We start from the raw sequence: 16,591 nt of genomic DNA on the forward strand, positions 1-16,591 counted from the left end.
AACGAGCAACCTGCTACACACCTTCCCGTCTCCTGCACATATAACCAGAGCTTTTAAGAGTTAAGAGTCACGGAGCAGTGAAATCTCTTACCTTTACCATCTACCTTTAGAGTTTAACAGAGGACAATATTAGAATCGTGGGATCAGTCAAATGGAGGCTGCTGTGCTGCATTCACGGACTTCAGGGAATTTTCCCTTCGAGAAACGAAGCGCAGTTTTGTGAAGCGAATCGGGATCCGGGTGCAAGAGGTCTTCTGAAATGTTAATGTCCCCGGACCGGTATGACTCCCGGACAGACAGCAGCTTTAGTAAAACATCGCTGTATAGAAGAGCAGCACGTTCTGTGGCTACAGAAGACTCAGGGTTTGTTATTTTGGGTTAATAAGCTGCTGTCCCCTTAAATAAAAACAAATAAAAACAAACACATCCCGTGAGAGAAAACATTCAGAAGATGTGCATCATGAGAACATGACACGTTTGTTCCAACCACAGCAAGGTTTTTCTCTATTTGTTCTCTAAATGTTCGTATTAGTTTTGAAATTCCTGAATGCAACACAGGCGTGCTCGATAGTAGGAAATCATGTGACCTGTGGGCGTGTCAGTGGGCCGCACCGGCTGAGTGGACACGTGATGCTTAAGGGAAATGACGTAAGCGGAAGTAAGAGAGTAATTGACGCCGTCCCTCAGGAAGAACAACTGCGCATGCTTCTGTTCTGTGGTTGAACGAGAGAAATAATGGGGCTCTCTTATTGTTGTCACGTCGCTTTGGTTTCATTTTCAAGAATTTATTTACCAAAAATAGAATCCTAATCAACTGAAGCAAAATATTATATACAGAAACGGCAAAACACAAATCTCAAAAAACATTTAAAGTCAAATTAAAAGATGAAAAACCAAAATCACCATTGAGTAATTGTGTAAGCAGCCCCACGTGTGTTCTTGTTTTCTTATTTTGTGTTATCTGTTTATTTCTATTGCTCTGAGCTGAAACAATAGTGAACATTCAACAGGTTGTGATGGGTTTTCTGTTGGGCACAACCAGGAGACACGTTCCAAGCTATGGCTGAAATAACCCCCATGGCCCTCGTAGGTGAATGTGTTGGCCCCCCAGGCCGGGGCCCTCCTCCCCTGTGCCTCATTAAACTAACTGGTGTTGGTCTTCACCTGATCTGACAGGGTTATATTCAAATAGTCTCATTACAAACCCGTCATCTTAACAGGAACAGCAGGTCTTCATGTCTGTCAGAAATAAATAGCTGATTCAAGTAATCAGGAAGTTGCTTCATCTTACTACAGTAACGGCCGTCATGAATGGCTCAGGTAGGCCGAGAATCCCCCCTCCTCCTCCTCCTCCTCCTCCTCCTCCTCCTCCTCTTCATCAGGCACACTCTGGTCCTCCACAGGGGTCCTGATACTCCCAGGAGTCTGGTCAGGCGGCAGTAGAGCCTCCTGGTCCGTCCATTCCAAAGTCTGCTCTTCCTCCTCAGGTTGGTCCAGAGCTTTGAGTGTCACTGACAGCAGATTGATGTCCCCCAAGCTGTTAAAATCCTGCTCCTCTTCCCACTCCTCCGCCACTGACGCCTCCTCTTCCTCCGCCACGTCTTCCCGGACGTCGGTCTGAGCCTCCTCCTCTGCTCCAGCTTCATCCTTATCACAGTCCGGCTCAGCTGCTGGCAGACCGGCGTCACACAGCCCGTCGTCAGAGTCGCTGCAGAGACTCTGGTCTAGGTAGAGCGCAGTGTTTTTCTCTACATAAATATTCCTTCTCCCCTCCTCTTCCTCCTCCTCCTCTTCCTCCTCCTCCTCCTGGTCAACAGGCTGTGATGCTGCTGGACTGTTTTGTTTATGTTTCTCCACCTTTGGACTGATGGAGATCAGGTCTGGTACGGTCCTCTCTGGGGTCAGAGTGTAGACTGGACTCAGACTCTTCTGCACCAAAACACGGATCCAACCAGATCAGAGAGAAAAAGTCGTGATGTTGGACATTAGCTGATGAAGAGCAAGTGTGTGGATGAGGGATCTCACCAGCAGAGCTGTAGGCAGCATCATCTTCAGCCTGGTGATGAAGCCCAGATAGTAGAGACAAGACACCAACACCATCAGAAGACCAGTGAGAACCACCACGACAGCCAAGCCTGCTGCAAGAGGAGCTACACACACGACCATGGTTACCACAGCTAGTGTGTGTGTGTGTGCGCGTGTGTGTGTGTGAAATGTGCATTCGCGCTCACCTGTGCTGGGCTCTGGTCTGCTGGTGAAGGCGCAGGTCCAGGCTGATGGTTGTGTGTTTGGGTTGAGGGTGTCGACGTGCACCTGGACGCAGTACTCCGTGCCACTGTGTAAGTTCTGCAGTGTGTAGTTCCTCTCAGTGGTGTCGAGCACGTCCCCCTGACGCTGTGGTCAAAGAAAGCTTCATGTTCACGGCTGCCCTGACCACAGACGCCGCGACGGACGCCGCAGACGCACCGCTCACCTTGCCCTGCTTCCTGAGGGTGATCCTGTAAACGGGATTGTAGAGGTTGTGGATTGTGACCGTGGAGCTGCTGTCGGCCTCCGGCAGGATGATTTGCATGTGGAGACAGTTGCCACATCCAGTCAGCAACACCACTGGGGGGCCTATTTTGGCTGGACACAGAAGGGTCCGGTTAAACCAAAGAAAGGCAGGAGGCTTTGGAAGAGTCGCTGTAATTCCATACTTTCTTTAGCAGGGTAAAACTGCAGTGTGGGGGAATCTGGAGAGAGGCTGTTGTTGTATGACGCCACCACAGTCAGGAGATACAAGGTCCGCTGCTCGAGATTCAGCTTGGCTGAGGTTTCCTTGGATGTTGTGATCAGTGTTCGTTTGGGTCTGATGTTGATCCAGCAGGGAACAAGAAGCATCAAACATTTTAACACCCGGCCGAGGATTTAGCATCTGAACGCGTTCTTTTCTGATTCTGACTTCATTCATCTCAAATAATTTAATTTTAAAAAGGTGGCTAACGTCAGTTAGCATCATAAATATCATGATCAGCAGCTGAGTGATGGAAGCAACGTTCAGACAAAAGATTATTAGCATCTGAAACTGAAGCATGGGAACAAGCGCAACGTTCTGGGTTGTTTTTAATAAGATCACTTCGGAAACTCATCAGTCAGACTGAGGCGATGCCGAGGAAAGCCCCGCCGACACAGATTCCATCAGACAGTCGGGGAAAATGTGACGAGCTGAGACGAGGCTCCTCTCCATGTGCAGCGGCAAAGGGTGAAATACTGCCCCCTCTGCTCGCGCCTGTAATTACAGCTGCGCAGCAACACAAGCGCCATCTGGGTGTCCAAGCAACAGCAACAAATCTCCACAACAACAAAAGGTCTTCGACAACATGCATGACACGCGGTTTCAAACACGCCGAGTACAACGAGAACTGCCGGAGAACTTGTTTTTTCATTTCCTCTCGTCTGTGGGAGGGCAGAGTCGGCCCATATTTACATTTGATTCTAAATCAGTACAACTGGCTCTGCTTCATTCTTCTGCAACCCTCCGGGACGTGGATCACAGCCACATGTCTTTCACTAACAGGCGGACAACAAAACTAGAAAGGATGATTCAAATGAATGCAGAGAGCTTCAAAAGTCACAATTGTTTTCGATGACAACAGATTTTCCTGTGAAACTGAAAGGACCGAAACTAATAATAAGACTTTGAGGGGGACCGTCACTCCTCTACATGCCAGCAAACAACTGAAATTGCTGGAATAGATCTCAGCTTGTCAGAAACGGACTTTGATTGGACAAATGTGTCGACACAGGTTTATTACCCGTCGATGTCATAGATCAGGTAGCTTGTCCCCACAGGTGTGCTGGCTCCAGCATTCCAACTCAGGGTGTGATTGAAGTTCACAGAGTGAATCGACAGATTTTCCGGAGCAGGAAGGGAGAAGCTGAGCGCTGCTGGAACAGACAGTGGGTCAGTGGGTGGTGGGAGCAGGGGGGACGTCCGGGACGTGCAGCAGAAAACAGCCTCTCACCACAACCAAACAGCAGGAAGCCGACAACAATCATGGTCGGGAGCAGATCTTCCACAGCGCCAACATCGCTGCAACACACAGAGGACAGTCGGCACAATAAACAGACCGCAGGTGGATCACACCTGCACAGGTAAACAGTCCATCCCAGTGTAGCAGAGGAAAGCCAGGACATGCAAATTTTCTGACTTCTGGGCTTTTGATAGTGTCATGTATCCTGCTCCCAGTATTAGCACATACACAACTGATCTCCATGTTTTATAGGAATGTTCTCTACTTATCTGTGTAAAAACGCATAAAATGTAGTAACACGACTTGTCAGTAAAGCCTTCGAAAACACAAACACTGGTGGCTTCCTTTGTTCTCCCATCAGAAAGTCCTCATTTAATCATTTAACCCGTTAGCTAACTGTTAACTAACTTAACTAACAGCTACTTACCAGCAGATACTTCGCGAGACACAGCGGGCGTCCAGCGGCGGGAGTCTCGAGCTCTTGTGTCTGACGTCTCCAGTTGTCTGCGTCACACTTCCGGGTCTCCTTGGAACACCGCGACAACGCGGGTCACAGCCGTTTAAAAATGCGCATTATTGATGTACAAGGCAACACGGTCCAAAAATAATATAAAGAATATAAAGAATATAAAGTAACGCGCTTTGGTCGAACTGGACCGAAAGTTTGACCAGCGACTCATTCTCGTAGTTTCCAAGGAAAAATCACGACAACATACTTTTAAACAAACGAATGAAACAATGTTATGTCGGAACTATTTGAGCTGTTAAGTAATGAAAACATTTGCTCCGCATTTACAAAACTACGAGGTTGATCTTTGATTTTGTCTTCATTTTTAATGCTACTGTTGTCGTGGTTTATCGGCCACTGGGGGGCGACAGTGGACACGAGACAAGCGTCCGACTTCCTGTCGAGCCGTTACGTAACCGGTGACTCAAACCTTCTCCACACATTATATAACTAATAACTAGCTTTTAACATAAAGAACATTAGTTTTACTTTCACATCCCCACCCAAACCGCACATGATACGTGTATGTAGCGGAACATGTGTGAAATGTTATGCTAAAGAATTGTACCATTTTATCTGCAAATGAAATGACATTATAATCACTATTCTGTGGTGTCTGTGATTCTCTTCTACTGGGTGTAGAATTATAATAATTACCTGAAACAAACAAGAATCATGTCACCAAAAATATTTTATTATCTCAACAGAAGTTTGTGGAAGGTTTAAAGCCCACAGTGTCTCCTAGCAACAGACTAAATACGCCCTGTAAGGTGTGAAAAATCAGATTATATACAAATCAAACGTTCTGAGTCATTTTTAAATACAGTCTGTTCCAGAATCTTGCTGTCAATAAATGAACCATGCTGCTATTTCAGCCACTGACAGTCCTCTATCAGACTTTAAGGCGCTCGAACAAAACAAAGGAAGTGACTTCACACCAGAAACCTCGTTAAAGTCCAGATGAAGATGATGACGGTGGCGGCTTGTGGAGGTGCCGGGAACTGGGCGCGGGTTTGGAACCAGCGATTGGAACCCAGCAGCAACAGAATTGACATGATTGCATAATCAGATCTGTTTCCAGCTGAAACTGCAACATCCTGCAGCAGAAAAGGATCATGGGAGCTTTTCAGCCAGGTAAAAGAGCGTCGTCACTAAAAAGGAGGGAACGTACAGACAGACTAGCTAGCTTGTCCGAGGCTAATGCTACCATTTTAAATAAAAGCAGCTGTACAATGTGTGCAACAGTCGTAGCGGCACATCTGCTGCGCTGCTCAGAAACCGTAATTACAAAGCCAAAAACTCACAGGACAGACACGCCCGCTGCGCTAACACATTAGCCTCGCCCGCCCAACCAAAGGCTGGCCTTCGCAACGTGCGTGTGAGCCCAACTGGAACCAGAACCTCCACAGATCCCCCCCCCCCTCCGGCGCCGGTGAAACGGGCTCACGGCCACCGGGACCCGAGCTCCGGGACGTAAGCCTTCACTTCAACCTGCTTCAAAACAACTGGCTCTGTCGGCCCATCTGCTCTGCAAACGCACAGCTGGAGAAACGCAGCAGCTGGAGCAGCGAGAGTCCGGCTGGGCCGGATCGTACCGCAGCAGAACCTGCTGACCCCCACACCCACACCAGCCCAGCACGCACGCCGGCCCAGTCTGGGCTTCTTGGACGGGCTCCAGGAACGCTGGAGAGCATCAATCACGGGATTTCAACACCTTCACAACACGTGTTCCTGTTACGTAACTGGAGAGGAGACGTGGCCCGGTTCTGGTCCCCAGCGCCAACACCAGCAGGATCATAACACGCTTGTCCCGACTGGGACGTCCCACAGGACTTCCTGTCCTCTCCCTCCTCTGGTGGGGCAGAAAACTAGACGACATCACTACTCATACAAAAACAATAGTAATAGTCCTGTAATACATTGTTATTACTATTGTTATTGCTGCTTATAGACAACAGATGGTAGAAACACTTTTCCACTGCTGTTTTTGATGCAGTTACAAAGGTGACATGCTACTAAGATACTTAGCATTATTTAGCATTAGCAACAGGAACCACTTTTAGCTAAATCAAGCCAAGTGAAGAAGTTTGTTGGTTAAGCGAAACCACGTCGACATGTTGCAAATAAATATGTTTTAATAATTTATCTGACAGGAAGTAAACCGCCGTCTCCATGGCGACTGCCAGTGTCTAGGCTCTGGCTCTAACGGACCGCTCCGCTCCGGGCAGGTCACCTCTGGCCAACGAGCCTCCAGCTGATCCGAATTCATAAAAAACTTGGTCCTTGTTTCTGGTCCACGTGGTTCCCCTGATGGATCGGACCACACCTGAAGCTGGGATCAGGATCTCCACCCTCTTTGGGAGCAGCTGTCTGGTTTGGGTCGGTTCTCTCTGGACAGATGTGGTCGCTCGATGTGACGTAAGCGCTCGAGGCCAGATGTGGCGGCTCCGAACACACCTGCAGACCGGTGCCAGGTGTTCCACGCTCTGATCCAGTGTTCGGAATGAAGCAGAACGCCGCTAGCTGGAAGTCCAGACATGGTGCCGTTCATCAAAAGAGGCGGAGCCACATAGGTTAGTCCAGTTCTGCCGAGAACATTCCAGTAACCTAGCAACAGGAGGGCTCACCCAAAACCGTGCAGTTCATGTACGTAGGTGGCCGTTCCTCTCTCGGATAGCTGCTAACGAATATTAGCCGCTATTAGCCGCCAGTGAAAGCCCTCCTGGTGTGGAGCCACAGTTGTGGTCCATCAGTAGACAAACGTCAGGAGCAGGTTCTGCCGGGGCTCCCCTGAGGGGGGCGTGTCGGGGAAGGGGAGGTGGGGGAAGTGCTGGGACAGGGTGTCCGCGGCCGGTCCCACCACCGTGTAGGCCTTCATGGCAGAGAGCCCGTTGAACAAGGCCACATCCAGCAGAGTCAGGTGGAAGGTGGAGGCGTTTGAGGAGGCGGTCTCTATCTCTGCTGAGAGTCCAGCTGAGGGGGCGATGGTGATCTCCTGCCTGGAGTAGGGGGCCTCAGGGGCCGTGATCCTCAGGGTGCGCACGCCCAGCAGAGCCAGGATCCTGCTGTCCACCGGCTGGATTCCACAGAAGGACAACTGCAGGTGATGCACCACGCTCCTGTTCAGCAGCTCCTCCAGGAGCAGCACCTCCTTCACCCAGACGGTCAGTTGTTCCGACACCCAGAGCCCAGCAGGGGGCAGAGACGAGCGTAAGACGGTGCGGCACCGGCACAGCGAGTTGGCGAGAGCCTCGTCACAGTCCCGCACGGGCGCGGAGCAGCTGCAGTTGCGCAGGTTGAGCCCAGGGGCGGCGCTGGTGAACAGCAGCGTCGTGTTGAACCCCACGGGCAGCTCTGGTGTGGGGGCGGGGCTGGTCGTCTGGGTGACGGCGGCCAGGAGGAAAAACAACCAGAGTGGCCATGGCAACAAGGCAGAGCAGGCTGTGTTTGGAGCCATCGCCATGGTGACCAAACAGGCTACATCTTCACCGAGCAGAGAGATGGACGAAGCTGCGAAGAGAGAAGAAGAAGGGACGTGTGAAACAGAGCCAACTGCAAATGCTGACAGACCCTTTTCCTCATTCAGCTAGCAGGCTGTTGTTAGCGTTAGCCTGTGATTCACCATCAGGAGGCGGACGCTGGTGAGCTGAGCCAGAGGCTGCAGCACCGATCATGACTGTAAATGGAAAAAGAAACCGCACAGTGGAGAAGCCGAAGCTCTGTGAGGATCCATCAGGCCGCACATAAATACAGAACCAGTCGGTCCAGTCAGGAAATCCAGACGTGAACTCACCACACAAAGATTCAGAGCAGCTCCTGGTTTCCTGCGCAGCACAAAACGTGTCGGAGAGTAACACACACACACACACGCACACGCACGCACACACACGCACACACACACACACACACGACTCATTAACCCAGGAAAATCTGGTCACGTATTACTGCATGTTTATGGACTTGTATCCACACCGCAGGCTAATGCCACTCCTGCTAGCATTAGCATGATGACGTCATGTCCTCTTCACGATGATGTCATGATGCTGTAGCCGCTCTCACCTGTTTCCGTTCGTGTGCAACCGCCAGCGTCCCGACATTGATCATCATTGATTCACCAGCTGTGCAACATCTGGACGGAGCGTTGCGACCGCAGCGGCGCCTGTGTTTAAGCTTGTTCTGCATTATTGTTGTAGCCAAACGGAGGCTAACGCGGGAGCAACACGGTGGTGGTGGAACGGGCTCCGGTTTCTGGTACTGAGCAGATCCACCATCCCAACGGTTCGGGCTCATTGAAGGAGCGGCTCCAACATTCCTCTGACATCATCGCTAACGTCATGCCCCCTTCCCCCCCAGCGTTAGCCGCTGCCTCTCACCCCAGCTGCAGTTTAGAACAACAGCAGAGACCAAGTCTGACCAGAACTGGACCAACGTTGATGCTGTGGGGCTGAAACCATCACCTGGCTCTAGGCCCCGCCCCCACCCACACCTGTCCTCAGTCTGTTGTTATAAAGCAGCAACAGTCCTGTCACAGCTGTGCTAGCACCCAAACTGGGCTAAAGCGTGTTAGCAAACGAGCTCTGATGTGACCAGCAGAACCTTGGAGCAGAAAGTTCTGCTGTGGCAGCTGGTGGGTCAGAGACCCTCCGACATGGTCAACCTGGTTCTGTTCTACCATCAAACACCAGCGGATAGTTAACCAGCAGATGTTTAACCAGCGGATAGTTAAATTAACCAGATGACATTTAAACAATTTAAATGCTTTGAAGTTTTGCCCAAATCCCCCAGAAGCTTTTTCTGTGAAAGATTTTTAAAGTTCTGACCTTTGTGACAGATGTGAAGTTGGAATCATCAGACTGTCCTGATGTGCCGCTCCGCTCGCCGCTCCGCTCGCCGCTCCGCTGCATCAGCAGGGAGATTCTGTACTTAGCTTAAAGTCTTCTTCTCCTCTCTGACTCCATCTGAGGAGGAACTGATGAAAACATCTCCTCACATGTGATCACACCACGTCTCTCTCTCTCTCTCTCTCTCTCTCTCCGCGGCCCCGCCCCTTTAAACTACCGCTGCGGGCTGCTGCCACCTAGTGGACAGAGGGCTCATTACAACCCGCTGGTTCCTTTTTCTGTGGGATTTAATCATTTATTCAAGATTTTCTGCTGAATCCTGTTGCTGCGCTGATCAAATGTGAATAATTAGCTGTGAAATTGACAAGTGGCCTCTTGTTGTGTCCAGATTTGTTGATCACATGGTGAAACATTCATGGAGGTTCATCAAAAACAACCGTCTCAGGAGTCTGAACCTTACCTTTGCTCCTTTCTTCTTCCGGGTTTTGCTTTGGTATTGCCACCTCGTGCTGCGATTGGTCGAGAGAGACCAGAACCCATAGAGAGAGACCCAGAACAAAGGCAGGGAGACCCAGAACCCATAGAGAGCAGACCCAGAACAGAGGGAGAGAGACCCAGAACAAAGGCAGGGAGACCCAGAACACATAGAGAGCAGACCCAGAACAGAGGGAGAGAGACCCAGAACAGAGGGAGAGAGACCCAGAACAAAGGGAGACCCAGAACCCAGGGACAGCAGAGGGAGATGGTCCGATTGGCGCCAGGGTGACACGCAAACCAGGAGGAATGTCCCCACTGCAGAACCTGGGAGTGGACAGGGTCCGGACCAAACAGGCAGTTACTCGGGCTAGTACCTGGGTCTGGACGGTGCTGCTGGGCTTCTTTAGCCAATTTTTCCACCTGCCGTTTGAGCATCCCTATCATTCGTTCCTCGGGCAGGATGGCGACTGGGGTTGAGGGGCTGTGGTCCGATGAGCACTGACGGGAGGGGGCATCAGGTTCCTGGACCCGGGCCGGTGGGTCATGGTGAACTAAAAGCAGGTAAAGAAACGGACCCACCTGGCCTGTAGGGAATTTAGCCTCTTTGCCGACTGGATGTAGGCAAGATCTTTGTGGTCTGGACAGACCACAAAAGGTAGTTTGGCCCCCTCCAGCAGGTGGCGCCACTCTTCCAAGGCCAACTTGATTGGCAGTAACTCGCGGTTCCCCACGTCGTCGTTGGCCTCGGTGGTGCATCAGTGGTCAGGGCCGGAGCACTGGGACAGCACGGCCCCAACCCCCACATCCGAGGCGTCCACCTCAACCACGAACTGCTCCTCTAGGTGGCGCTAGAACTGGAGCAGTGGAGAACATCGTCTTTCTTTCATAGATGCCTTGTCTGCCTCAGGTCACCACTTGAAGCTCACATTGACAGAGGTGAGCTCCGTGAGCGGTGAGGCAATTTTGCTGTAATCCCGGACAAACCTACGATGGAAGTTGGCGAACCCCAAAAAGAGCTGCAACTCCGTCCGGTTTGCCGGGATGGGCCACTCGACCACGGTTCTGATCTTCCCAGAACCAGCGGAGAGAGACCCAGAACATGGACGTTCATCAAAAACAACCTTTTCAGGAGTCTGAACTTTACCTTTGCTCCTTTCTTCTTCCGGGTTTTGCTTCGGTTTTGCCACCTCGTGCTGCGATTGGTCAAGAGAGACCAGAACCCAAGAAGAGAGACCCAGAACCCACAGAGATCAGATCCACCATCCGAACGGTTCGGACTCATTGAAGGAGCGGCTCCAACATTCCTCTGACATCATCGCTAACGTCATGCCCCCTTCCCCCCCAGCGTTAGCCGCTGCCTCTCACCCCAGCTGCAGTTTAGAACAACAGCAGAGACTAAGTCTGACCAGAACTGGACCAACGTTGATGCTGTGGGGCTGAAACCATCACCTGGCTCTAGGCCCCGCCCCCACCCACACCTGTCCTCAGTCTGTTGTTATAAAGCAGCAACAGTCCTGTCACAGCTGTGCTAGCACCCAAACTGGGCTAAAGCGTGTTAGCAAACGAGCTCTGATGTGACCAGCAGAACCTTGGAGCAGAAAGTTCTGCTGTGGCAGCTGGTGGGTCAGAGACCCTCCGACATGGTCAACCTGGTTCTGTTCTACCATCAAACACCAGCGGATAGTTAACCAGCAGATAGTTAACAAGCAGATAGTTAAATTAACCAGAAGATAGTTAACCAGCAGATGTTTAACCAGCGGATAGTTAAATTAAACAGTAGATACTTAAAGTAAAAAGCAGATGTTTAACTAGCAGATAGTTAAAGTAACCAGCTGATACTTACCCAGCAGATAGTTAAAGTAAACAGCAGATATTTACCAGAAGATAGTTAAAGTAAACAGCAGATAAAAACCAGCATATAAATGAATTAAACAGCAGATAGTTAAAGTAACCAGCAATTAGTTAACCAGCACATAAATAAACTAAACAGTAGACAGTTAAAGTGACCAGCAGTTATTTTAGCAGCAGATAGTTAAAGTAAATAGCAGATAGTTAAACTAAACAGCAGATAGTTAAAATAGCAGCAGATAGTTAACCAGCACATAAATAAACTAAGCAGTAGATAGTTAAACTAAACAGCAGATAGTTAAAATAAGCAGCAGATAGTTAACCAGCAGATAAAAGAATTAACCAGCAGATCGTTAAAGTAACCAGCAAATAGTTAAAGTAACCAGCAGAAACTTACCCAGCAGATAGTTAAAGTAACCAGCAGATAGTTAACCAGCACATAAATAAACTAAGCAGCAGAGAGTTAAAAAAGGAGATAGTTAACTAGCAGATCTTTAACAAGTAGACAGTTAAAGTAACCAGCAGATATTTAAGCAGCAGATAGTTAAAGTAACCAGCAGATAGTTAACCAACAGATAGTTACAGTAGCCAGCAGATAGTTACAGAAACCAGCAGATATTTACCAGCAGATAGTTAAAGTAACCAGCAGATGTTTAACCAGCAGATAGTTAAAGTAAGCAGCAGATATTTAACCAGCAGATAGTTACCAGCAGATAGTTAAAATAACCAGCAGATAGTTAAAATAACCAGCAGACAGTTAAGGTAACCAGCAGATAGTTAAAATAACCAGCAGATAGTTAAAGTAAACAGCAGATAATTAACCAACAGATAGTTACAGTAGCCAGCAGATATTTACCAGCAGATAGTTAAAGTAACCAGCAGATGTTTAACCAGCAGATAGTTAAAGTAAGCAGCAGATACTTAACCAGCAGATAGTTACCAGCAGATAGTTAAAGTAACCAGCAGATATTAAGGCAGCAGACAGTTAAAGTAACCGGTAGATAGTTAAAGTAACCAGCAGATTTTTAAGCAGCAGATAGTTAAATAACCAGCAGATAGATAAATAACAAGCAGATAGTCAACCAGCAGATAGTTAAAGTAAACAGAAGATACTTAAATAAAAAAGCAGATAGTGGAAGTAACCAGCAGATGCTTAAAGTAACCAGCAGATGTTTAACCAGCAGATAGTTAAAGTAACCAGCAGATATTTAAGCAGCAGACAGTTAAAGTAACCAGCAGATATTAAGGCAGTAGACAGTTAAAGTAACCAGTAGATAGTAAAGTAACCAGCAGATATTTAACCAGCAGACAGTTAAAGCAACCAGCAGATAGTTAAAGTAACCAACAGATAGATAAAGTAACCAGCAGATAGTTAAAGTAACCAGCAGATGTTTAGCCAGCAGATAGTTAAAGTAACCAGCAAATACTTACCCAGCAGTTAGTTAAAGTAAACAACAGATATTTACCAGCAGATAGTTAAAGTAACCAGCAGATGTTTAGCCAGCAGATAATTAAATTAAACAGTAGATAAATAAAGTAAACAGGAGATAGTTAATCAGCAGATAGTTAAAGTAACCAGCAGCTAGTTAAAGTAAACAGCAGATATTTACCAGCAGATAATTAAAGTAACCAGCAGATGTTTAACCAGCAGATAGTTAAATTAAACAGCAGATAGTTAATCAGCAAATAAATAAACTAAGCAGTAGATAGTTAAAGTAAACAACAGATAAAAAACCAGCAGATAGTTAAAGTAAACAGCAGCTGTTTAACCAGCAGATGCTTAAAGTAACCAGCAGATTTTTAACCAGCAGATAGTTAAAGTAAACAGCAGATATTTACCAGCAGATAGTTAAAGTAACCAGCAGATATTTACCAGCAGATAGTTAAAGTAACCAGCAGATATTTAAGCAGCAGATAGTTAAAATAAACAGCAGATAGTTACAGTAACAAGCAGATATTTAAGCTGCAGACAGTTAAAGTAACCATTAGATAGTTAAAATAAACTGCAGATATTTACCAGCAAATAGTTAAAGTAAACAGCAGATACTTGAATTAAACAGCAGATAGTTAAAAGAACCAGCAGATAGTTAACCAGCAGATAAATAAACTAAGTAGCACATAGTTGAAGTAACTAGCAGATAGTTAAATTAAACAGGAGATAGTTAAAGTAACCAGCAGATAGTTAACCGGCAGATAAATAAACTAAGTAGCACATAGTTGAAGTAACTAGCAGATAGTTAAATTAAACAGGAGATAGTTAAAGTAACTAGCAGATATTTAACCAGCAGATGGTTAAAGTAACCAGCAGATAGTTAAAGTAACCAGCAGATATTTAACCAGCAGATAGTTAAAGTAACCAGCAGATAGTTAAAGTAACCAGCAGATATTTAACAGCAGACAGTTAAAGTAAACAGCAGACAGTTAACCAGCAGATGGTTAAAGTAACCAGCAGATATTTAAAGTAACCAGCAGATACTAACCAGCAAATAGTTAAAGTAACCAGCGGATACTTACCCAGCAAATAGTTAAAGTAACCAGCAGATACTTACCCAGCAGATGGTTAACGTAACCAGCAGATACTTACCCAGCAGATATTTAAAGTAACCAGCAGATACTTACCCAGCAAATAGTTAAAGTAAACAGCAGATACTTACCCAGCAAATAGTTAAAGTAACCAGCAGATACTTACCCAGCAGATGGTTAAAGTAACCAGCAGATACTTACCCTGCGGATATTAAAGTAACCAGCAGATAATTACCCAGCAGATAGTTAAAGTAACCAGCATATATTTAAGCAGCAGACAGTTAAAGTAAACAGCAGATAGTTAAAGTAACCAGCAGATATTAAGGGCAGCACAGTTAAAGTAACCGGTAGATAGTTAAAGTAACCAGCAGATATTTAACCAGCAGATAGGTAAAGTAACCAGCAGATAGTTAAAGTAACCAGCAGATATTTAACAGCAGATAGTTAAAGTAACCAGCAGATGTTTAAAGTAACCAGCAGATGTTTAACCAGCAGATAGTTAAAGTAAACAGCAGACAGTTAACCAGCAGATGGTTAAGGTAACCAGCAGATATTTAAAGTAACCAGCAGATACTTACCCAGCAAATAGTTAAAGTAACCAGCGGATACTTACCCAGCAAATAGTTTAAGTAACCAGCAGATACTTACCCAGCAGATATTTAAGGTAACCAGCAGATACTTACCCAGCAAATAGTTAAAGTAACCAGCAGATACTTACCAAGCAGATGGTAAAAAGTAACCAGCAGATACTTACCCTGTGGATATTTAAAGTAACCATCAGATAATTACCCAGCAGATAGTTAAAGTAACCAGCAGATATTTAAGCAGCAGACAGTTAAAATAACCAGCAGATAGTTAAAGTAACCAGCAGATATTAAGGCAGCAGACAGTTAAAGTAACCAGCAGATAGTTAAAGTAACCAGCAGATATTTAAGCAGCAGACAGTTAAAATAACCAGCAGATAGTAAAGTAACCAGCAGATATTAAGGCAGCAGACAGTTAAAGTAACCAGCAGATAGTTAAGTAACCAGCAGATAGATAAAGTAACCAGCAGATAGATAAAGTAACCAGTAGATAGTTAAAGTAATCAGCAGATAATTAATCAGCAGATAGTTAAAGTAACCAGCAGATATTTAAGCAGCAGATAGTTAAAGTAACCAGCAGATACTTACCCAGCATCTAGTTAAACTAAACAGCAGATATTTAACAGCAGATAGTTAAAGTAACCAGCAGATACTTACCCAGCAGCTAGTTAAAGTAAACAGCAGATATTTACCAGCAGATAGTTAAGGTAACCAGCAGATATTTAACCAGCAGATAATTAAATTAAACAGCAGATAATTAAATCAAACAGTAGATAGTTAAAGTAAACAGTAGATAAATAAAGTAAACAGGAGATAGTTAATCAGCAGATACTTAATGTAACCAGCAGATATTTAAGCAGCAGATAGTTAAATTAAACAGCAGATAGTTAAAGTAAGCAGCAGACAGTTAATCAGCAAATAAATAAACTAAGCAGTAGATAGTTAAAGTAAACAACAGATAAAAAACCAGCAGATAGTTAAAGTAAACAGCAGCTGTTTAACCAGCAGATGCTTAAAGTAACCAGCAGATTTTTAACCAGCAGATAGTTAAAGTAACCAGCAGATATTACCAGCAGATAGTTAAAGTAACCAGCAGATTTTTAAGCAGCAGATAGTTCAAGTAAACAGCAGTTATTTAACAGCAGATAGTTATAGTAACCAGCCAATGTTTAACCAGCAGATGCTTAAAGTAACCAGCAGATTGTTAACCAGCAGATAGTTAAAATAAACAGCAGATAGTTACAGTAACAAGCAGAAATTTAGGCTGCAGATAGTTAAAGTAACCATTAGATAGTTAAAATAAACAGCAGATATTTACCAGCAAATAGTTAAAGTAAACAGAAGATACTTGAATTAAACAGCAGATAGTTAAAATAACCAGCAGATAGTTAACCAGCAGCTAAATAAACTAAGTAGCACATAGTTGAAGTAACTAGCAGATAGTTAAATTAAACAGGAGATCGTTAAAGTATCCAGCAGATAGTTAAAGTAACCAGCAGATATTTAAGCAGCAGATAGTTAAAGTAACCAGCAGATAGTTAAAGTAACAAGCAGATATTTAACAGCAGATAGTTAAAGTAATCAGCAGACAGTTAAAGTAACCAGCAGATAGTTAACCAGCAGACAGTTAAAGTAACCTGCAGATAGTTAAAGTAACCAGCAGATACTTACCCAGCATATATTTAAAGTAACCAGCAGATACTTACCCAGCAAATAGTTAAAGTAACCAGCAGATACTTACCCAGCAGATGGTTAAAGTAACCAGCAGATACTTACCCAGCAGATATTTAAAGTAAC

The 16,591-nt window shown here is 45.9% G+C and overlaps 4 protein-coding genes across 9 annotated transcripts in view; all 4 read right to left on the minus strand.

The window, feature by feature from the left end:
* Positions 1 to 1,323, minus strand: part of LOC130537234 (interferon alpha/beta receptor 2-like) — a 6,392-nt gene extending 5,069 nt beyond the window's left edge. Inside the window, exon 1 of one of the 2 annotated variants that reach the window (XM_057053882.1) lies at positions 1,292 to 1,323. The gene's annotated coding sequence lies outside the window, so the exon portion shown is untranslated. Of the gene's footprint in view, positions 1 to 91; positions 621 to 1,291 lie in introns of those variants that run through there. The other variant, XM_057053872.1, reaches the window with a different exon arrangement.
* The window catches only part of LOC130537223 (interferon alpha/beta receptor 1b-like), a 43,737-nt gene that overhangs the window by 16,846 nt on the left and 10,300 nt on the right, over positions 1 to 16,591 (minus strand). The gene's annotated exons all lie outside the window — the stretch shown is intronic.
* Positions 765 to 4,851, minus strand: LOC130537238 (interferon alpha/beta receptor 2-like). 2 transcript variants are annotated; one of them, XM_057053893.1, is made up of 8 exons: positions 4,441 to 4,851; positions 4,005 to 4,072; positions 3,795 to 3,927; positions 2,697 to 2,848; positions 2,474 to 2,625; positions 2,232 to 2,394; positions 2,026 to 2,150; positions 765 to 1,929 (listed from the first exon to the last, which is right to left on the minus strand). In XM_057053893.1, the coding sequence occupies exons 2-8, from the start codon at positions 4,036 to 4,038 to the stop codon at positions 1,306 to 1,308; spliced, it is 1,383 nt and encodes a 460-aa protein (XP_056909873.1). In that variant the 5' UTR covers positions 4,039 to 4,072; positions 4,441 to 4,851; the 3' UTR covers positions 765 to 1,305. The 2 variants fall into 2 exon arrangements, with proteins under 2 accessions (XP_056909873.1, XP_056909884.1); XM_057053904.1 differs by having other exon boundaries at positions 3,795 to 3,924; positions 4,441 to 4,847.
* On the minus strand, positions 5,195 to 9,482 carry LOC130537309 (uncharacterized protein C21orf62-like). 4 transcript variants are annotated; one of them, XM_057054009.1, is made up of 3 exons: positions 9,342 to 9,479; positions 8,315 to 8,345; positions 5,195 to 8,031 (listed from the first exon to the last, which is right to left on the minus strand). In XM_057054009.1, exons 1-3 carry the CDS (start codon positions 9,423 to 9,425, stop codon positions 7,271 to 7,273), a joined length of 876 nt encoding a protein of 291 aa, XP_056909989.1. In that variant the 5' UTR covers positions 9,426 to 9,479; the 3' UTR covers positions 5,195 to 7,270. The 4 variants fall into 4 exon arrangements, with proteins under 4 accessions (XP_056909989.1, XP_056909981.1, XP_056910009.1 ...); XM_057054001.1 differs by lacking the exon at positions 9,342 to 9,479 and adding an exon at positions 8,581 to 9,286; XM_057054029.1 differs by lacking the exon at positions 9,342 to 9,479 and adding an exon at positions 8,494 to 9,274.

This window comes from Takifugu flavidus, chromosome 1 (assembly GCF_003711565.1).
Source record: "Takifugu flavidus isolate HTHZ2018 chromosome 1, ASM371156v2, whole genome shotgun sequence".
Lineage (NCBI taxonomy): Eukaryota > Metazoa > Chordata > Actinopteri > Tetraodontiformes > Tetraodontidae > Takifugu > Takifugu flavidus.